At 47.4% G+C, this 22095-nt stretch overlaps 1 protein-coding gene across 4 annotated transcripts in view; it reads right to left on the reverse strand.

Moving 5' to 3' along the window:
• Window positions 1–2819: 2819 nt before the first annotated feature.
• TRAF3IP2 (TRAF3 interacting protein 2) overlaps window positions 2820–22095 on the reverse strand; it is a 53983-nt gene continuing 34707 nt past the window's right edge. Inside the window, exons 4-9 of one of the 4 annotated variants that reach the window (XM_047762881.1) lie at window positions 20212–20390; window positions 17906–17994; window positions 12559–12627; window positions 11328–11444; window positions 6708–6782; window positions 2820–3295 (exon numbers count right to left, since the gene is read on the reverse strand). In XM_047762881.1, coding sequence (XP_047618837.1) covers window positions 3149–3295; window positions 6708–6782; window positions 11328–11444; window positions 12559–12627; window positions 17906–17994; window positions 20212–20390 — 676 coding nt within the window. In that variant the 3' untranslated portion in view covers window positions 2820–3148. The other 3 variants (XM_047762882.1, XM_047762884.1, XM_047762883.1) reach the window with 3 other exon arrangements.

Genomic DNA, 22095 nt, shown 5'->3' on the forward strand with positions numbered 1-22095 from the left:
TCTACAGAGTCAGCCCTACCCCGCTTCCACCCCCCACATATCTGCAGATGAATGCAAGGGGACCAGGATAATGTCTAAATAAACCAAGTGTTAATCTCAGTGTCAGTGCTCTAAAATAGTTGTTAAAATTCCTTTGATGTTCGTAGTCGTCAGATTCCATAGAAACTCTAGGGGTCAAAGATCTATCACTTGGCCAGGTGTGTTTTGTGCATGTGTGTGTAGGTTTTTTTGGTTTAGTTTTGTTGTTGTTGTTGTTACCAGTGCTACCAGCTGAAACACTATAGTGACTATTTGTGGAGCCCTAGGGACCTCCCTCATCATTCATTTGGGGGCGGAGTGGTGGCTGAGGACTCAGGACCAGTCTCTGAAGGGAGGGAGAGGTAATGACATCACATTATTAAATCTCCGCAACCTAGAAACATTCAGGGTAATCATTGGCTGATGCCATTTTATTTACAACTGTGTTTAGAATCCTTATTGATGGTTGACCTCCAAAAAAGATCATCAAAAGAGAGAAGATTTGATATTGTGTTTGGGGTGTTTTCCAGGCATTTCAATTTAATCAAATAAGTATGTCAGTTTTTCCAGGTTTCAAATGCCATGATGTTAAAGATACTCGTCAGTCTTACACAATGAGTACTTCAGGTATATAGCTTTTCTTCCTTTCTTTTTTTTTTTTTTTTTTTTGCTTTTTTGGGCTTTTTATGGCCACACCTGCGGCGGCATATGGAGGTTCCCAGGCTAGGAGTTGAATCGGAGCTACAGCTGCCGGCCTACACCACAGCCACAGCAATGCCAGATCCACACCACATCTGTGACCTCCACCACAGTTCACGGCAACACTGGATCCCTCACCAACAGAGCGAGGTCAGGGATCGAACCCGAAACTTCACGGTTCCTAGTCAGATTCGTTTCCACTGCGCCCTGATGGGAACTCCTTCTTTTCCTAGTTTTAAAAAACTACATTCACTGTACCCAGTAGACATCTAGGTTATAATATAAATTCAAGTGGTGTTCTTTGCAATTTATCAGCAAAGTTTCTTCTTATAGTTGATAAATATTTGTCTTCCCTATGGTGACATATATGGGCTGAACTATATTGTAACACAATCGAGCCTTGTTTAAGAAGTTAGGTAGACTGGGAGTTCCCGTCGTGGCGCAGTGGTTAACGAATCTGACTAGGAACCATGAGGTTTCGGGTTCGGTCCCTGCCCTTGCTCAGTGGGTTAAGGATCCGGCACTGCCGTAAGCTGTGATGTAGGTCTCAGGCGTGGCTTGGATCCCACGTTGCTGTGGCTCTGGCATAGGCGGGTGGCTACAGCTCTGATTAGACCCCTAGCCTGGGAACCTCCATATGCTGTGGGAGCGGCCCAAGAAATAGCAAAAAAAAAAAAGACAAAAAAAAAAGAAGTTAGGTAGACAGAGAAGGGAAAGCAGAAGGTCTCACTCTGCAAAAGTGTTCAGATCAGGTTATTATCTTGGGCCCCCTGCAGTCATTTCACTTTTACTGTGTAGAATATATATGGAATATATATATTATATAATCTGGATATAGAGAATTCCATACTATACATATTCTATATATAATATCTATATTCACACACACATGTACATATTTTACATATGGATATGTGTGTATTTTTTTGGCTATCAATCAGATGAGCAAGATATGTATTTCCAAATTATTCATGTGAGGGTATTATTGAAGATATTTTAAAAAGAAGAAAAAGTCCCTGCTTTAAAAAAAAAAATGCGCTTCCATTCCCTAGGAGATTATTATGAAAAAGAAAACGTAGTCATTTTTTTTTTCTTTTTTCTTTTAAGGGCCGAGGTGCAGCATATGGAAGTTCCCAGGCTAGGGGTTAAATCAGAGCTGCAGGTGCTGACCTCCACCACAGCTCATGGCAATGCTGGATCCTTAAACCACTGAGCGAGACCAGGAATAGAGCCCGAATCCTCACAGACAGTATGTTGAGTTCTTAACCCACTGAGTCACAACTGAAACTCCAGAAAAACTCATACGTTCTTCAGGAGTATTTAGAATTTAGTTTCTAGGTCTTAAACCTTTTAGAGTCATTAAAGAAACTTCTGTCCATGAAATTATACAAATGCGTCCCTGGAGTTTCAGAAGAGTGAAAAGATTTGCTCCGGGTCACATAGCTAGTTAGTGGCAGACCCAAGACTGGAACACAGATCTCCCAAGCCACAATTCTAGCCTGCATTGTACATTCCCCGTCGTCACTTCATACAGTACACAGATTTTTTTTTTTTTTTTTTGGTCTTTTTGCCATTTCTTGGGCCGCTCCTGCGGCATATGGAGGTTCCCAGGCTAGGGGTCAAATCGGAACCATAGCCACTGGCCTACGCCAGAGCCACAGCAACGCTGGATCCGAGCCGCGTCTGCAACCTACACCACAGCTCACGGCAACGCCGGATCGTTAACCCACTGAGCAAGGGCAGGGACCGAACCTGCAACCTCATGGTTCCTAGTCAGATTCCTTAACCACTGTGCCACGACGGGAACTCCAGTACACAGATTTTTTGACGTCTACAGCCCAGACCCCAGGAACTATGATTTTATTTAGAATCATGGTGGTGGGGAACAAAGTTTCTTTGTTTAAAAACTCTACTGCAGGAACAAACCTCCCCAGATTAAATTGAAAGGGATTGTTTAACTCTCTGGCCTTAATTCTTTAGTACGAGGCAGTTCGTTACATTTGTCTAATATTATATTTAAGCAGCTTTACTGATATCCCTGGAAGCAACTGTCCATGTCAATTACTATGTATCTATCTCCTCTGAGATAAGTGACATGCAGGTTTACAAAAGAGTCAATATTTTATTATTTGTCCATGCATCAGTTTGGTCTGAGCACACCCAGCACCGGGCTAACGCAGAAAAGTAGCTCTGAGCAATGGGAGAGTGTTTGTGGTCGTTTACAGTTACGGCAACGTCACTGGTATTATCCACTTGCTGAGTGCTGAGCGCTCATTCTGGACACGGCAGAGTTTGGTGGCCTCTGTTTCAAAGTCAAGTCCCCCAAGGTCTCAGGAGAAGAGTACTCTGCAGAACAGGTTTTCTGGGGCCAGAGGGACTGAAGACAACAGCTCTGCATGCTGCCAGCCTGCCTGATCTAGGGGTAGAAGGGTCACAAGGGGACCACCTGAAGGGTGGGCAGAGGCCCTCGGGGAGGAGCCACGTACTCTTCCTCTCTGAGCAGCCGCAGCAGGATATTTTTTTTATTCTTGGGCCAGCTGTAGATGTGAGTGTTCTGAAGCCAGGTGGGCACGTGTTCCTATGGGAGAGAGAATGACAGGAGCAAAAGCCATTAGAGAAAAACCTGGATTCCAGATCCTAGGCTCAGTTCCCACACCTCCATGGCTTTGCCCTTCGCAGGCGTCTGGTACTCAGCTCTCCTGGGAGTTGGACCGTTTTGCTTTTGGAAGGGCCGCGAGTGTGAAAGGCTCTTGGCTCCGAGCAGGCTGTGCGGCTCGTTATGGAAAGCACATGTGCCGGCATCTTCCAGCAGCCTCCCAGGCTACCTGCCCTGTGCCTTTCAGCTGCCTTTCACCACCCTCCCATAAAAGGGGTAGGACAGAGGTCATGCTGACTGATGTGAATTCCCCCGTGGCTTGTGGCAGAAGTATGCCAGGGCTGGGGGCCTAAGCTAATTCATCATCCTTTCACTCCAGCCACAGGTCTGGCCCGCAGAAGGAGCCCACCAGTTGCTAGTTATCAGGCAAGAGCAGAACCCATAAGCCAGGGACGGTGAGGGTGTAGTTGCAGACTGCCCTCAGGCAGTGGACACTCTGCTGGAGAAAGACAGATAACGAATAAGTAAAAGACAGAGTGTGTTCAATGTTAATATAGGCTGTAGAGAAAAATAAAACAGAGAAAGAGAAGTTCCCATCGTGGCTCAGTGGTTAACGAATCTGACGAGGAACCATGAGGTTTCGGGTTTGATCCCTGGCCTTGCTCAGTGGGTTGGGGATCCCGCATTGCCATGAGCTGTGGTGTAGGTCACAGACGTGGCTGAGATCCCATGTTGCTGTGGCTCTGGCATAGGCTGGTGGCTACAATTCCGATTCGATCCCTAGCCTGGGAATCTCCATATGCCGCAGATGTGGCCCTAGAAAAAGACAAAAAGACCAAAAAAACAAACAAAAAAACAAAACTGAGAAAGGGGTAGGGAGTGCTGGGCAGGGATGAAAGATGGGCAGTTTTCAATAGGGCGTTTAGGGAGTTCCTCAGCAGGTTAAGTATCCAAGAGGATGTGGGTTCAAGCCTTGGCCTCGTTCAGTGGGTTAAGGATCTGACATTGCCACAAGCTGCGGCACAGGTTGCAGATGTAGCTGGGATCTGGCGTTGCTGTGGCTGTGCTGTAGGCTGGCAGCTGCAGCTCTGATATGACCCCTAACCCGAGAACTTCCCTATGCCACAGGTGTGGCCCTAAAAATAACAAACAAGTAAATAAATATGGTGTTTAGAAATGGTCTCACTGAGAAAATAAGCAAAGATGTGAAAGAGTAGAGGGAGCAAGCTTTGAGGATGCCTGGGTCCAGGCAGGTAGAAGAGCAAAGGCCCTGTGCTGGAAGCTTAACTGGCCTGTTCAAGGAGTAGCAAGGCCAGTGCGGCCAGAGAAGAGTGAATGGAAGAGAGAGAAGGGTCCTGGAAGTAGAGAGGCTGCATCAGGTAGGGCCTCATGGATTTTCCTCTGAGTAGATGAGGACTCATCTGGGGATCCCAAGACGAGCTTGGAGGCAGTACCTGCTGCGTGTCAGGCACCCTGCTGGGCACTGAGGAAACCCAAATGAGAAAGACACAGTTACTGCCTTGAGGAGTCAGGGACTTAGGATGGAGTCAAAATGTAACTATTTTCTTTCTTTCTTTCTTTCTTTCTTTCTTTCTTTCTTTCTTTCTTTCTTTCTTTCTTTCTTTCTTTCTTTCTTTCTTTCGTTTCTTTTCCTTCCTTAATTCATTTCCTTCCTTCCTTCCTTCCTTCCTTTCTTTCTTTCTTTCTTTCTTTCTTTCTTTCTTTCTTTCTTTCTTTCTTTCTTTCTTTCTTCTTTCTTTTGGTTTTTATGGCTGCACTTGCAGCATATGGAGGTTCCCAGGCTAGGGGTCAGATCGGAGCTATAGCTGCCAGCCTACGCCAGAGCCACAGCAACGCCAGATCCGAGGCATGTCTGCAACCTACACCACAGCTCACAGCAACGCCGGATCCTTAACCCACTGAGCAAGGCCAGGGATCGAACCCACAACTTCATGAATCCTAGTTGGATTCGTTTCCACTGTGCCATGATGGGAACTCCAAAAATGTAACTATTTTCCAGGCAACTGCATGCCCTGAGTGCAAGGAACAAAGGGATCGTGGCAGAAGTTTAAAAAGCATAAACAAAACCAACAAAATTGGTCTGCTTTTTCTATCACCGTGCTCCAGTAACTCGAAACAATTACTCCCAATACCGCCACCCATCACCACATGCCACCCACTCAAGGTACCATAGTTAAAGAGACTGTCTGGTATGCAGGCTTAGGGGGAGGAGAGCTCAGGAGAAGCTGCAGAGACTGGGTGCCGCCAGTCAGAGAAGGGCATTGCAAGCACAGGGAACAGAGCACAGAGGCAGAGAGGCACAAATGGGTGTGGCGTGTGTGTGAGGGCATGCTGCAGCAGTCCACTGTGACCAGAGCAGAGTCGCGTGTGCATCCAGCGGCTAGAGGGGAAGCGGAGTAAGTGGGCACAGCCCCTCCTCAGGAGCCTCCGGCATCCCGCTAAGGAAGATGGATGTGATCTTGTAGTCAGGAAACCGCCACACAATTTCTAGGCTGAGGGGAGATCAGATCTACATTGTGGATGCTCCACTTTGACGGCAGAGCAGAGGATGGCTGCTACAGGGTCAAGGTGGAGCCAGGGAGACCAGGACGGGGATCCTGCAGTGAGCACAGAGCGAGCCTGGGTGAGGGAGGGAAAGCACACTATGGGGCAGGTTGTGAACTGTGCAACCCCAGGGGGTCCCTTCCCCACAAACTGGACGTGCCCTCATCCGGAGCAGAAGTCTCAAGGCGGTCCTGGCATCGAGGGATCCTTCAGGGTGGGGCTGGGCCTGAGATTAGCGTGCCGTGGTCTGGCTGCCAAGACGTTTGCTACTCTGTTTCCTTCCCTTCACCCCACCTGGCATGGGGCCTCGGATGTTTTTTGTCCCCATTCCTCAAATGAGCTGGCTTGCCCTTCTGGGGAAAACTCACATGAACCACAGCAAAGTTCTTTTGGTGACTGCGTAGGATTAATTCCCAGTATGCTACAGCTCTGAGAGCTGAACTCTACGAAGCAAAACACTTCTGAGGAACAGCCAGCAAAAAAAAAAAAAAAAAAAAAAAAGCCCCCATCTTGACTTTTATGTACAAGAGATAAATATCAGATGAACAGTCTCTTTCTGTCTGCTGAGTTAAAACACAAACTGCTTCTTTGTGTGTGATGGCTGTCTGAACAATTAGGACAGCAATGGTCTAGGAGATAAGACTCTAAAACCTTCCTGATTCACGCTGCTGAACCGAGTGGTACAACCTGTTGATCTTTCTGGCAACACTGCTATCTCTACGGATTGACAGAGAGTTGACGAGCTTCTCCACTTAAAATCCCAGGCAGCAAACACACCAAAGCTGCCTGGATGAGGAAATCACACGGCCTCTACGATTTGTTTGTTTACCTTCTTAGCATTTGGGAAGAGCACAGGGATGAATCTGAAATTCATGCTGCCTTGTTTTATGAACTCGATCTGCATCTGGAACAGAAAACATTTGAAGGTTTCATTTCCGGAGTGAGGATGAGGAGTGAATGGTACGCACTATCATGCAAGCCCACAGAGCATTTTTATGCTGATTTTCTCCAGTGCCAGAGATTTATAATGTTACACTCTACATCACACACCTACACCATTCGCCCATTCACCCGTCCTGTATTGAAAGCCAAGGGGAAGGGGGAAGGAGTGAGAGGAATGGGGTGCTTGGGGTTAATAGATGCAGACTGTTGCCTTTGGAATGGATTAGCAATGAGATCCTGCTGTGTAGCACTGGGAATTCTGTCTGGTCACTTGTGATGGAACATGATAATGTGAGAAAAAAGAATGTATACATGTATGTGTAACTGGGTCACCATGCTATACAGTAGCAAAGTGACAGAACACTGTAAACCAGCTATAATGGGAAAAAAAAATCATTTAAAAAAAAAAAGAAAAGAAAGAAAGCCTATTAAAGTCACACTCTGTGCTAGACTGGGGGTTTCAAGGACTAAGGTACCTTCTAGGGTGTGCTGAGCTGCCTCATATCAGCTCACAGAAGCTGCTCTGGGGCATCCCTTCCCAGTTCTGTGTCCAGTGACTTCACATCGGTAGTTTGCAATTGGCCATCTGAGAGTATTTAGACATGGACATGGGCAGATGCTGACAGAGAAGGATTTTTGTTTGTTTTTTGAGAACTCGTTTACCAGACACCAGGGCTGTCGTTCTGATCCACACAAAGCCAGCAGTTTAATGAGCAGGCAGAAAGGAAAACTACCCGCCGCAGTGCAGTGTGAAAAGTCTGAACAAATTACTGTGGAAGCCCACTGGGGGCCATCCTTTTCTACATCAGTGGACTGAAGAAGTTGCAAGGGAGGTGTCATTGGGATACTAAAAGGAAAGGGGAACTTGGTCAGGCAGGGAGAATGAGGAGCGAGGGGAAGGGCACTCCCAGCAGAGGAAGCAGCATGAGCAAATGTTGGAGGCGTGAAAGACGTTCGTGTTCGTGGAGTTGGGACCAGCCGGGAACGAGTTGCGGCTGGAGCACAGGACGGAGAGGGAGAAGAGCCTGGGAGGTCAGGGGGAGGAGCTGTCTGCCAAGCTTTAGGCGCCCCCCACCACTTCCAACTTGCCCCAAAAGATTTAGCTGCCAAGAACTCTATCAAAGCCAGAATTTTCAATATAAAGGGAGTTAGAGTCTTTCAAATCTGTGACCAGCACAAAGCTTTCCATCCTCTGATGACAAAGGAGATGAGGAAATCACATGTTCCCAACTATCTCATCTTCCAATGGATTTTTGCGGCAGAGACTCTTCACCCGTGCATGGGAATAACAGAACCGAGAGGAAAGTGACAGTGGTGACGACGGAGTCACTGCAGACACTCCCTCAATAAACACTCACTCTTAACAGACTCACACAGACTCACACACGCACACAATCACAACTCACACAAATCCTCCACGAGGCTTTTCTCAGAACTACCTCTCTTTAAAAATCAGAAGACAACATATTTTAAAATGGCCTGGAGTTCCCTTCGTGGCTCAGTGGTTGACGAATCTGACTAGGAACCATGAGGTTTTGGGTTCGGTCCCTGGCCTTGCTCAGTGGGTTAAGGATCTGGCGTTGCCCGTGAGCTGTGGTGTAGGTTGCAGATGCGGCTCGGATCCCGTGTTGCTGTGGCTCCGGTGTAGGCTGGTGGCTACAGCTCCGATTAGACCCCTAGCCTGGGAACCTCCATATGCCGTGGGAGTGGTCCTAGAAAAGGCAAAAAGAACCCCCCCAAAAAATAATAAAACAAATAAAATGGCCTAAGTGGGGTGCGACTAATAGCACCAACCACACAAGTACAGACACTTGAAAGGAAGGGCACAGGGCTTGTAAATTAAAGGCGAAGAACTGGGTTTATCTTCTGCTTCCAGGACATTGTATCCTGTACAATTATGCTAAGCCACTAAACCCCCCCAGCAGCAGCACCCTTGTTATCATCTCTCCTGTTTCCAGCAGTGGGCCTTCTGGAAAGCTGCTGGCTCTGTGATGCACTTACCTGTGGGTACCTCTCCCTCCCTCTGTCCTGGAGTTTTCTTTCCTTTTCTTTTCTTTTTTTCTTTTTTTTCCTTTCAGGGCTGCACCTGAAGCATATGGAAGTTCCCAGTCTAGGGATGGAATCAGAGCCACAGCTGCCTGCCTATGCCACAGCCACACCAACATGGGATCCGAGCTGTGTCTTCAACCTACACCACTGCTCATGGCAACACCAAGTCCCTGGCCCACTGAGCAATGCCAGGGATGGAAACCGCAACCTCATGGATACTAGTCAGATTCATTTATGCTGCAGCCTGATGGGAACTCCTGTCTTAGAGTTTTCTGCTGCCTGGAGGGGACCAGGAAGTCAGCCAGGTGTGCAGGAAGGCCCTTTTGCATCTGGCCTCTTCGATCCACATCAGCAGAGCTGGATGGGTTTCCTTAGGAACTGGCAGGGCCCTGGGGCCCTGCACACATAGGAGCTGCTGGCTCCGGGACTGGCAGGTTCCTAGAGCTCGAGAGCTTTGGAAGGCCGTGCAGACAGCCAAGAGACAGCAGCATCCAGGGCCAGCAGTGAGGTTTGAGGGCAGAATGGTGCCTTCCTGGGCCCTGCTCAGGGGCTGTCAGACTGGGTGAGAATGGAATAGAAGGGAACTCATCTCCTGACTCTGGCCTCACACTCAGATCTCACCACCTTGTCTCGGCTTTTACTTTGGGTTGGTTCTGAGCTCAGCTAAGTGGTGGGCACTTGGTAGCGGAGGAGCCAGAGACCCTGAGGATGCAGATGGGGAACACCTACCTACTCAGTCACCCTGCTTTTTTCCTGTGCTCCTGACCCACACAACAGACCTGGGTTTCCGTCTGCTTCCCATGAGGTCAAGCTGCCTGTCTCTGACTGCCTGACTGCTTCCTGCCTTGTGCTGTCTGGGCCACCTCTGCCTCCTTCCCCCTCCTCCTGTCTTAATCAGTGATCTTTTATGCCCATTCTGGGTGCCTTCCCCCCTTGCAGAATGTTCAAGCTGAAAAGGAGTTCTAGGCCAGTGAGTTTCAAGCCTTTTAAAGCCTCAGAATCCTTGGTAAATAAGCCTAAGAAAGGCAGCAGCTCTGGGTGAGGTGGGGTGGGAGTCCCAAAGTCACCCCACCTCCAGAGTGGACGGCATCCGGAGGGACTCCACGGGAGAGTGAAAGTCACAAATCTAGTCCAGCATCCCAGTCAAGCAGGCACCCTCTCCACAGGGTCAGTATGATCACAGAAAGCAGAAAGATTGCTTGGGGGAGTTCCCATTGTGGCGCAGTGGAAACGATTCCGACTAGGAACCATGAGGTTGCAGTTTTGATTCCTGGCCTTGCTCAGTGGATTAGGGATCTGTTGTTGCCGTGAGCTGAGGTGTAGGTCACAGATGAGGCTCAGATCTGGCGTTGCTGTGGCTCTGGTGTAGGCTGGTGGCTACAGCTCTGATTCAACTCCTAGCCTGGGAACCTCCATATGCTGCAAGTGTGGCCCTAAAAAGACAAAGAAAGAAAGAAAGAAAGGTTGCCTGCCCACAGCACAGCTAGTTCCAAAGCTGGATGGTATTTCCAGACAGAATGTTCTATCAGATGCTGAGTGAGTCTACCTTCCTATCCATTTCTTCTGCTGGTTTTAGAGGGACGAGGCCCATAGTTCATCCATCATGAGCTGGAACAATCCCTTGCCATGACAGAGCATCTAATCTGGGCCATAGGCTTCTCACCGACACAATTTCATTAATCTTCACAGCACTGTGTTAGTGACCCATTTTCTAAAGAGGGATGCAGAGGAACAAAGAGGTTTAAGCCATTGGCCTGTGGTCACACAAGCTATACCGGAGGAAACCAGATTTGAAAACATGCATCCTCTTGGCTGGGTTACTTGACCTCTCTGAAAAGGTAGGGGCAGAGTAGGATATGGACCCTGCTCTCCTCACAGCCCTGTCTCCTGTGTTCCCAGGACTTCACATTTGTTGGTAAACAAGAAAGTCAGCAGAGCACTGCTTTCCAGGAGATCATAGTTTTTGTTTTGTTCTGTTTTGTTTTTGTCTTGTTTTAGGGCCGCATCTGCAGCATATAAAATTTGCCAGGCTAGGGCTTGAACCAGAGCTGTATCTCCCAGCCTATGCCACAGCCACAGCAACACAGAATCTGAACCGCGTCTTCGAACTACACTTCAGTTCACAGCAATGCCAGATCCTTTAGCCCACTGAGTGAGGCCAGGGATTGAACCTACATCCTCATGGATACTAGTCGGGTTCATTACCGCTGAGCCACAGTGGGAACTCCCCAGGAGATTGCAGATTAATCTCCCTGTTACTGAGAAGAATGGAGTCCCAGAGGTGTGGTGACTTGCCCAAAGTCCCCCACGTAGGCAGAGCTGGAACCAACACCCATCTCTCCTGCGGGGGTTCTTCGCCCATCAGCCAGCCACCTCCAGCTGGTCTCCGGTACAGGACAGGCTGCACAGAAGAGCCCCATTCTGAGGGCTGCCGAGGTGCTGTGGTTTTATCACTCACCATTCGATGAATGTACTTAGTATGTAAGCCATGCTCATCCTCATCCAGCTGCGACTCAGCGCCTTCCACATCCTGTTTGTATTTGGGGCTGATTGCTACGATGATCATCACTGTCTTCTGTTAATGAGAGGGAGAAAGCATGTTTATGGAAGGGTAGAGTGTGGTCCATGTGGAGAAGGCAGGCTGGAAAGCCGCCAGCCGGGCTGTGAGCATGCTGATATACCGCAGGATGGAGGGTCGGCTCCATGTGCAAAGTGAAAGGCACTGACCCTGCACAGGCAGACTCTGGCCTCCCGCACCGGCTCCTGGCTCCCTTCAGATACGTAGAGTCCAGGTGCTCTCTCCCAAATGGATGCGGTCCTGCCCACCGTTTTCCACAACCATCCCTAATAAATGTCCAATAAAACCCGTAATTCACCAAGCGACTGCCTTGTGGCTGAAAGGCTCTGCTAAACGGCGACCGTGAAAACCCCCTCCCTCGGGCAGCTGGATCTAAACTGTCAGTTACTGCACCCTTGACTGCCCTGCTGGCCGCGGCTGCTTAGCTTAGCGCAGTCAGGAGGCGCAGACCCTTCAGCACAAAGCAAACATCAGGCTGCAGACAAAAGGAAAAGCCTCAAAACCCCGGCCTGCTGAGACTCTGTTCCCCACTGCTCGCTCGGAAAGAGGTGAAAGAGGCTGCCGCCACGGACAGGCTGGCAGCAATCAATTGCTATCTTGTTAAAGCACAAAGTGTCCCAGTAGCCGGTATAGATTCTGTCCGTGGAAAACAAATCACAAGGCTGTGAGGGAGTGTTGCGGGGGGTGGGGTGGGGTGGGGTGGGGTGGGGGTGGGGGGTTGCTGCAAGGCCTGCAGGCTGCCCGGGAAACCTCTTCAGCCTGATCCTCCAAAACACTTGGGGTGGCCTCAGATTAAATTGAATTCTGCCGTTCCCTCCCCACCCCCTGCCTTCATTTCCTCCTTTCCTATTCTGGTCAAAAAATTGTTTGCTCTGATTGTTATCAACCACCTGTGTCTGGTTCGACAGTTATTTCCTGCCTGTGCATGTCCAGGAGGCGACCCCATCCTTCCTTTCCAAGTCTTTACACGGCGGCCAACAAGGGAAGCTTTGTTAGGACTTTGTCAGCTTTGGACTTGATGAGGTTGCCAATGCTTCTTTCATAAAATCACTCCACAAGCTAATTGTCTTTCTCCCCAGAAAACGAGTTCAGAATTTTAGAATGTACTTACATCCCTAAGGTAGCGTTCCATCCACTTAATGATATCAATGCCTCGGATTCTATCCTCAAATATGTCGATCTGCAAGGGAAAAAAAATGTGGAAGGTGGCTCTTAAAGAGAAGCTTTGTCTCTATGCAAAGCAAGAGAAAGCACCAGAGACTGTATACATTTAAACCTGAAAAAGTCACTAAGGTGTTTTGCAAGGAGGAGCCTTTAGGTCTAACAAACAAGATACACGTTTCTTAAAATGTCTCCTATTTTGGAGTACTTGTGGCTGAGTGGTTAACGAATCTGACTAGGAACCATGAGGTTGCGGGTTCGATCCCTGGCCTTGCTCAGTGGGTTAAGGATCCGGCACTGCCGTAAGCTGTAGTGTAGGTCTCAGGCGTGGCTTGGATCCCTGCTTGCTGTGGCTGTGGCTTAGGCTGGTGGCTACAGCTCTGATTAGACCCCTAGCATGGGACCCTCCATATGCCACTGGTGCAGCCCTAGAAAAGACCAAAAAAAAAAAAAAAAGTCTCATTTCAAGATTAGCAGTCATTTAAGTATTTAATATTTGTAATTATGTTTTAGAATCTGAGAGACACAGCAGACCACCAAGTTGGATATAAGCCAGCAACATATATCTGTAATTTAAAAGACAAACAAGATTCTGGAATATTTTAATGGATGTGTGGTGTGCAAGTACTGAGATCCAATGTGGTGCTGTGCTTGCATTAGCCAGGTCATTATTACGGTATTATGACCAATTTTGATCTATATATTTCAAAAGGATCATATGAAACTTGAAGCAAAACCAAGGCACAGTCACTAAAACAATTACTGACATGGTGGGGGAAAGGTTTATGATAAAAGTCAAGAAGTAGAACTCCTGAGCCTTGAAAAGACTGGTATTAAGTGTCAAGTCTTTGAAGGAGAGAAAACCCAGTTATTTCCTCTTTTGCAGAAGACCCCGGAAGAAGGCCTTTCTTGGGCTCAGCCTGTGCTGCAGCCAGAGAGCAGCGTGTGTGCACAAGCTGCTCCAGATTGGAAGAGGGATTATATACAGGGATGGGTGACGCAGGGAGGGTGTCCTTGAAGAGGGCTTGTTTGATTCAGCCACATCACTCCCAGGTCAATTATCCTAAATGTCACACCACCATTTAGGGGCAATTGAGTCCCGTCCCAGCCATTCAGCAGGCTTTCCATGTCATCCATGATCCAGCCTTATCTCTTGTTGCCCCACGTGTTCTGCCTACTTTGCTCTCCGTATTGGTGTCCCTGGCACCCTAAAAGCACAACGCAAGCCCCTCTGCTCCTGTGAATGCTCCCCACATGCTGACTTCCTCCTCCTCATCTCAGTAAACTCTCTCTCCAGTGACCCCGGTGACAGAGGACAGTGAGCACGTGATCAGAGCACTCTCAGTCACTCAATGTCTCCATGAGGTCACCCTTTTCTCTTCAGCCTGGTTCTAAGCGTCCCATGGAACAAGATCCTGCCTCATGCGCACCGAACTCAGACCCAGTACAGAACACAAAGTTCGGAATGCACTTTCCTTACTGGTGAAACATCCGAAATGGAACAGCTTTCCTTTGGGGTTGGACAATTCCTGCTTTAAAACGTCTGATGGCCAACGCCTGCATTAGATAACTGTGAGAGAATTTCCGTGGCTGTATCAGTTATCCTCGTCTATTTACGAGAGAGAAGCACATCGAGGGCAGGGCTGAGGCGAGACAGGCTTCCATGGCTCTACTCTGGGCTCCTGCACTTCCTGCTTGTGTGACTTTGGAAACGTTCCTGAAACCCTCTAAGTCTTACCCTTTTCATTTGTAGTATGTGGTTAATAAGCTTACTTCCTAGAGCGGTTGTGAGGATTAATAGGAGTGAACATGGAAAAGGGATATTGTCATGCTTCCCATGAAGTAAGTACTCAAAGATGGCCATTACTCTCATTGCTCTTATTACTCCTGCACCTAAATTCTTCCCTGCTGCTGAGGGGGGACATTCTGGAAGCACAAGGTACTGGAGATCTTCCGTTGGTCTCTCTGGGTCTCTTTAAAACCTACAGCTCCTGTGAGAAGGACTTTGCTACCTAGTCACTGTTAGGAGCTGAACTGTGCCCCTCCAAATGTGGCCCCATATGTGGAGGTCTTAACCCCAGGGCCTCAGAAGGTGGCTGAATTTGGAGAGAGGGCCTTTAAAGAGGTGATTACTGGGAGTTCCCTCTGTGGCTCAGTGGTTAACAAACCTGACTAGGATCCATGATGGTGTCGGTTTGATCCCTGGCCTTGCTCAGTGGGTTAAGGATCTGGCATTGCTCTGAGCTGTGGTGTAGGTCACAGACATGGCTTGGATCTGGTGTGGCTATGGTGTAGGCCAGTAGCTACAGCTCTGATTCGACCCCTAGCCTGGGAACCTCCATATGCCATGGGTGTGGCCCTAAAAAGCAAAAAAAAAAAAAAAAAGAGGTGGGGTCAGGGTCATATGTGGGGAGCGGGAGGCGGGCCTGAGCCAATGTGACTGGTGTCCTTGTAAGAGGATATTAGGACCCGTGGAGGAAAGACCAGGTGAAGACAGAGGGAGAGAATGGCCATCAATAAGCCAAGGAAGAGACCTCAGAATAAAACCAGTACCTTGATCTTGGACTTCTAGCCTCCACAGCTGTGTGGAAATGTCTGTTGTTTAAGCTCTCCAGCTTGGGGAGAGCCCTAGTCAACCAATAGAGCGCCCCCTTTAGGTTGCAGGAGTCCCTGTTCCCTTGCCTCTTCAGATCTCAGAGTGGGAGGAATTCCCTGCTTCTGCTAGTCCCTGGCTATTACACTGTATTTATTCCCTGTGGATTCCCAAAACTCACCTAGTACTTTGAAAATAGTACTAATTAAAATATCCACTAATTTTATTTTTCTCTGCTAAGGGGATCTTGATGTATCGATATAATAACTTAGTTGTCTAGAATAGGGCTCTGTGATTTTTTTTTTCTCCCTTTTTATGGCTGCACCTGTGGCATATGGAAGTTCTTGGGCTAGGGGTCTAATTGGAGCTGCAGTTGCAGGTCTACACCAAAGCACAGCAACACCAGATCTGAGCCACATCTGAGGCCTATGCTGCAGCTTGTGGCAATACCAGGTCCTTAACCCACTGAGCAAGGCCAAGGATTGAACCCAAATCCTCACAGACACTATGTTGGGTTTTTAACCCACTGACCCACAATGGGAACTCAGTGGGAGCTCCTGCTTGGGGCTCTTTGAAATGGCAGATTCTGGTTCAGTAGGTCTGTAGTGGAGCCTTGCCTGTGATTCTGCATGTCTTTCTTTTTCTTTTTCTTTTTTTTTTAGGTCTTTTTGCCATTTCTAGGGCTGCTCCCGAGGTGTATTGAGGTTCCCAGGCTAGGGATCGAATCAGAGCTGTAGCTGTCGGCCTACGCCAGAGCCACAGCAACGCGGGATCCGAGCCACGTCTGCAACCTACACCACAGTTCATGGCAACACTGGATCCTTAACCCACTGAGGAAGGCCAGGGACGGAACCCGCAACCTCATGGTTCCTAGTCGGATTTGTTAACCACTGAGCCACAATGGGAACTCCGATTCTGCATTTCTAATAAGCTCTCAGATGCTGCTATTCTGTGGACCACAATATAAGTAGTGAACGTCCAAAGCACAGGGCCTGAGGGAGGTCCTGCTGTTCTGAGAACCCTCAGCTTTGCAGGCCATGGAGAGTCTTTCACTGGAGTGACCTTTCTCCTTAAGCCCTGACACCTACGCCTCAGCTTGTGGCAACTCCAGGTCCTTAACCCACTGAGCAAGGCCAGGGATAGAACCCTCATCCTCACAGACACTATGAAGGTTTCTTAACCTGCTGGGCTCCAAAGGGAACCCCAGGCTCTGTGATTCTAACCGCAGGCTTCATAGTGATAAGGATCAAGGACAAATTTAAATTCGGCCCAAGCAGCCCCGGGTTGGTAAGGTCACAAAAACTTTTCCTCTTCTCCAAGGGCGATAGTATACTTACTGGAAAGGACCAAAGGTAAGATCTTTTCTGAAATGCTGGACTTATGTCCTATAATTTGATTTTATGTCATGGTTGCCACAGTGCTTTCTTATTCCAGAAATGAGAGACTGAAATTTCAATCTCTATATAGACATGCAGTTGGAGTGTATAAACTGTATGCTTTTTGAAACTTTCATGTACTGCCATTTAAAAATAATTATAGAATAAAGAAAAAATGTGAATAAAATTCCTGTTATGGATGCAAAATAATCTATAATTACATTAAGACATTTAGTTACTAAGTTTCTACTCTTTATCCTTCAACATTCCTATTCATAGTTATTTCTCTTAAATTTTCACCACTCTCTAGAATTTGCTGTCACTAAACACTCAGAAGAGGTGTCTGGGGAGGAAGAGAAGTGATCTCAGAGTCTGAGGAAAGCCAGTTCTCTGAGTAGACTCCTGTGGCATTTTATTTATCCTAAAGAAAACTTACACGGGTTGAAGCTGTGCTTTTTCGAGGCACTGTGGGAGACTTGAGGAGTGTGTGCTTCCTGAGATTTCTTGGGCTCAGATCACAGGGAACTACAAGGCTGGCTTGTCTACCTCCTCAGAACTAGCATAGACCAGCCGAGAAGCTGGCCAGGGGCTCCCTGTCCAGAAGCATCACAAGGTGTAGACAGCAGCTGTACACAGTGGGCTCCCAGCTTCAGAGCCTCTGCTGCAAACCTCACAACCCAGTGCAGAAGAAAGGGACCATGTAAAATGAGCAGGTGACCTGGTGAAACCTGTAGGAAGCACAGCCATAGTGAGGATGACTGGCGAGGAAGGGCAAAGGTGCCAAGTGCACCAAGAGTCTGGTATTTCCTTCAGGCCAGGTGCCAGCTGCATACATGGTTGGCATGAATGCCATTCTGGCTGTTGGGAGGCACTCGGGGACATTTAAAGGCATGCAGGAAAAACATTCTGGAGACTTTGGATAGTTTTTTTTTTTTTTTTTTGCCTGTCTTTCTAGGGCCGCACCTGTGGCAGATGGAGGTTCCCAGGCTAGGGGTCTAATCAGAGCTACAGCCATAGCAATGCCAGATCTGAGTCGCATCTGCAACCCACACCACAGCTCACGATAAAGCCAGATCGTTAACCCACTGAGCGAGGCCAGGGATCGAATCCACAACTTCATGGTTCCTACTCAGATTCATTTCCAAAGCACCACAACAGGAACTCTGATAGTTTTAAACCCTAGAAAATAATTACCTAAATCCATAAGCATTTAGTTCATAATCACATAAATAATACAGTTTAAAACATCAATAGCTCTTTATACTTTTGCTTTTCTTGTCATTATACTCACTTTCATTGTTCAGTCTTCTTTTGGATAAAATACTTACTGCAGTTTGGAAGCCATTTACCAACAAAAAGTTGACGAATTTCACCACTTCCATGGCTGTGTCCATAGAATAAGTGATAAAGACTTTCCCTAAGAGAGATTTTTCACATCTGTTAGAAACTGGTCAAATTATTCTATTCCAAACAACATTTGCAGATTGTAGTCAATGTCTTTTGTGCTTCTGGAACAATGAAGAGAAGCCTCAAGACATGGGGCAGACTAAGGGCTTATGCCTGCACGAGGGTGGATTGTTGTCTTCAGGGCAGAGCCTCACAGGCCCAGAGGGGCAAAGTGCTCAGGGAGCATGGAAAGGAGAGGCACAGGGCAGAGCACTGGCGGGCTGCGAAAGGCAGAGGAGGTCTTCTGCAAAACCACATGACACATGCAAAAAAACCACAGCAGCCAGAACGCGCAGGGTCCTTGAGACTGGGCCACCCCTGGTACATCAGGGACACTTAGCACTGTGCCCAGGGAATACTCTCACTGCAGGCTTGGAAATTGAGCCTCTCTAAGGGACCACCGGCAGTGTCCTCTTCTGATCGCGTGATGCTCTCTGCTGCCCTGAACTTGACAAGAGCAAGTGAGGAGGAGGGGAAAGGCCAGGAAGTTGGAGTTGTCAACAAAGCTCAGAGATGTTACTAAGAACATCAGCAGCTTGAAGGAGAGACCCTGGCTCTGGGAGGTCCGGCATCACTCACCCCTTGCTCCTCCCTAAATCCTCCTAGAGTGGCAGATGGTGTGGTCCCACAAGCTTAACCCAGACAGGATGAGAACCAGTGTTTTCTCAGGCTACGGTCTTGAGTAAATGATCTGGCTGGAGAGTTAATGTGGTAGATGAATGATCTTTGTGTGTTGGCTTTTTTGTCTGGAATCAACTGGCTAATCTCAGGAAGCCTGGGGCAGAGAGTGGAGAACAAAGCAGATGGTTGGAGAGAAACCACTCATCTCTGCCTAGGCTCGTGTTTTTTGCAATACACCTCTCAAATGAAAGTATGTACAATGGTCATGTTGGCTCACTTAAGTAGTCAGGCCTATTGTCGGCACTCAATTTATTTGCTTCTTCTTTTTCTTTTCTTTAGGGCTGCATATGTGGCATCCAGAGGTTCCCAGGCTAGGGGTTGAATTGCAACTGCAGCTGCCGACCTACACCACAGCCACAGCAACTTGGGATCCAAGCTGTGTCTGCTACCTACACCACAGCTGACGACAACACCAGATCCTTGACCCACTGAGTGAGTCCAGGGATTGAACCTGCGTCCTCGTGGATGCTAGTCAGATTCATTTCCACTGAGCCACAATGGGAACTCCTTCATTTTCTTCTTAACATCTAATATTCAGCCAATTCCTCTATAAGAATTTTAGGACTCCCTTATAGGTTAAGGTAAGTTAATGTGATCTATACATTGACATCCAGACTATATCCTAACACCACCCATTCTCCAGAAATGCTCAAAATTTAAATGTCTAAGAATGTAAGACAAAGCTGTTTAAGTGAAAAACAACCATGGATCATTGTCCTAGAAATCTTTCCAAGTCTTAAATGACCAAAGAGCATAGATTCCCCAACAAGCAAATGCAAAGGGCTTAATTTTAACTTTGGTTCAAAGCAGTACCTAGATCTGGAAAGGGATTATTAGAATTCTGGCAAGCACAGCAGAATACCGCAATTTTACAAATAGCAACTGCTTTCTTAAGATTTCTGGAACTTACTGTCCTGACTGACCTTAATATGAGAACATTTTGGTGATTGTTCAACATTTCTGGTTCTGGCTGCAAAGATGTGGAAAAAGCATCATCACCTGACACTTAGTCGAGTGTTTCTTTAACTAAAAGGCTTAGTTTGCATTTGGTTGTAAAGCAGTATGGAGAATGTGAGACCGCTTTTTCCAAACAAGATTGCTCATTCCTGCAGGAAATGACCTCGTTCTTGAAGGCTGCTGCTAATTTATGGTGAGACGCTAGTTCCCTGGCCAATACCACATGGACATCCCATCAATTTATCCAGGGACGAGTCCACTCAAGAGCATCATTTAGAAGAGGCAGAGAGCGTTGGGATTGTTTGTTGTTGGAGTATATGCTGAAGAAAATCTAGTGGTAAACACTTTGTATTTCAGGTAGGATTAGAATCACTACAAACATTCATCTAAAATGCCGCTCATTAAAAAAAAAAAAAAAAAAAAGAGGATATTTCCTTTCACTGTGTAGAATGAGAGAACCGTCCAAGATTCTGGGTGAGTTATCATCAAATACTCTCAAAGCAGAAGACTTGACAAGGAGAAGGGAAAAACAACACTGCAAACAACTTACGCAATTCTTCTGGCAAATTGCTTGTTTTCAGAGTTCCTCTGGCTGGAGGGTTACTGGGGGGTCTAGGGACAGCAGCTGGGGATGGAGCCTGGGGACCCTGTGGTCTCAGCTCTGCAGGGCACTCCAAGGACGCCCCAGGAGCACCAGCTCTGTTAGGTGGCTGGTTATACACGTGGTCCCTGGAAAGGAGCAAATTCACAGTCAGTTGCCATGCTTTACAAAGGCAGACTGGGAGGGACAGAAAGCCCTTTCGTGACCAGTGGGTCTCTCTCCTCTGCCTCCATTTCTTTTCTGAGCCAGAAGGACAAGAGTTTTTTTTTTTTCCCCCCCACGGAGTTTTGGTCGATAGGCAATTCAGCCAACTGCCATTTGTAAGGGCTTGTGAAAGGGAAGCAGGATTTAATTTCTCGATTTAAGGACTGTCTAATTGGGAAGGTAAGTCTCCTGCACAGGTCAGACAAGATCACAAACAAAACAAAGTAATATAATGGGTGACATGCAGGGTTTGGTGTTTAGGCATTTAGAGGAAAAGACGGGACTTTTCGAAGTTACAAAACAGAAATGCACTCAAGGATTTTGAAACCAAATTCATGGTTACCAAAGGGGAAATGTGGGGCACGAGGGAAAAAATTAGGGGGTTGGGATTGACATGTACACACTATGTATAACATAGATAGGTAACAAGGACCTACTGTATAGCACAGGGTAATTGATACTGTGTAATAACCTACATGGGAAAAGGATCTGAAAAAGGAACAGATATATACGTATCTACAGATATGCATATAACTGACTTACTTTTCTGTGTACCTGAAATGAACACAACTTGTTATGTCAACTATACTCCAATAAAATTAATTAAAAAAATTTATCCCAGAGTTCCCGTCGTGGCACAGTGGTTAACGAATCCGACTAGGAACCATGAGGTTATGGGTTCGGTCCCTGCCCTTGCTTAGTGGGTTAACGATCCGGTGTTGCCGTGAGCTGTGGTGTAGGTTGCAGATGCGGCTCGGATCCCGAGTTGCTGTGGCTCTGGCGTAGGCCGGTGGCTACAGCTCCGATTAGACCCCTAGCCTGGGAACCTCCATATGCCTCGGGAGCGGCCCAAAGAAATAGCAAAAAGACAAAAAAAAAAAAAAAAAATTTATCCCCCCGCCACCCAAATCAGTACTGCATCTAAAATGAAAAAAAAAAAAAAAAAAGACAGGATTTTTGGGTCATGATAGATAACATTTAATTATGTATCAATTGATAGAAAAGATCATGTAAGTTGGAAGGTATCTATGTTGCTAATGCCTGAAGGAAAATCTGATTATTCTGAGGGCCCTTTAAAGAGGTTTCTATTATACGATTATAGGGCATTTTTATTATTTATTATTTTGGTCACCAGTATTCCCATGCACAGTTGGCTGAGAGCAATCAGATGATCTGTCTGAGATTTGGAAGGTGGAAGGGACTGGAGGCCATGCTTCTGCCACGTCTGTGGTTTCGGTTCTAAGTGTCGTCATGAGGTGCCGAGTTCCCGTGGCAGCTTCACAGTGTGGAGGGCAGGGCACAGGCGCCCTTGTTTGCCAGTGCCCCAATAGCTGCAATGGGGAGGGGGGGTGGTTTCCTGATTCTGGATTGCACTGTGGCAGCACGGCCTGGAATGGAGGGCTCTGCGGTGGCTTTCTGAACCTCTGCCTCTCTGACCACACCAGAGGAAGCAGCCTCTTTGGTCCCCTGTTCTGTGATGTTGCTCTGGGACCATTCCTGGAAGCCCAGCCTAAAATGTGTTCCTCCAACTTCCAACAATGCTGTATGCACCCAATTTCCTATATTTAATCCCTTCTGTTTACAGTAGCTAGAGTTGTTTCTATTTCTCTAACTCAATTCTAACTGATA

This window comes from Phacochoerus africanus, chromosome 2 (genome assembly GCF_016906955.1).
Source record: "Phacochoerus africanus isolate WHEZ1 chromosome 2, ROS_Pafr_v1, whole genome shotgun sequence".
NCBI classification, from domain to species: domain Eukaryota; kingdom Metazoa; phylum Chordata; class Mammalia; order Artiodactyla; family Suidae; genus Phacochoerus; species Phacochoerus africanus.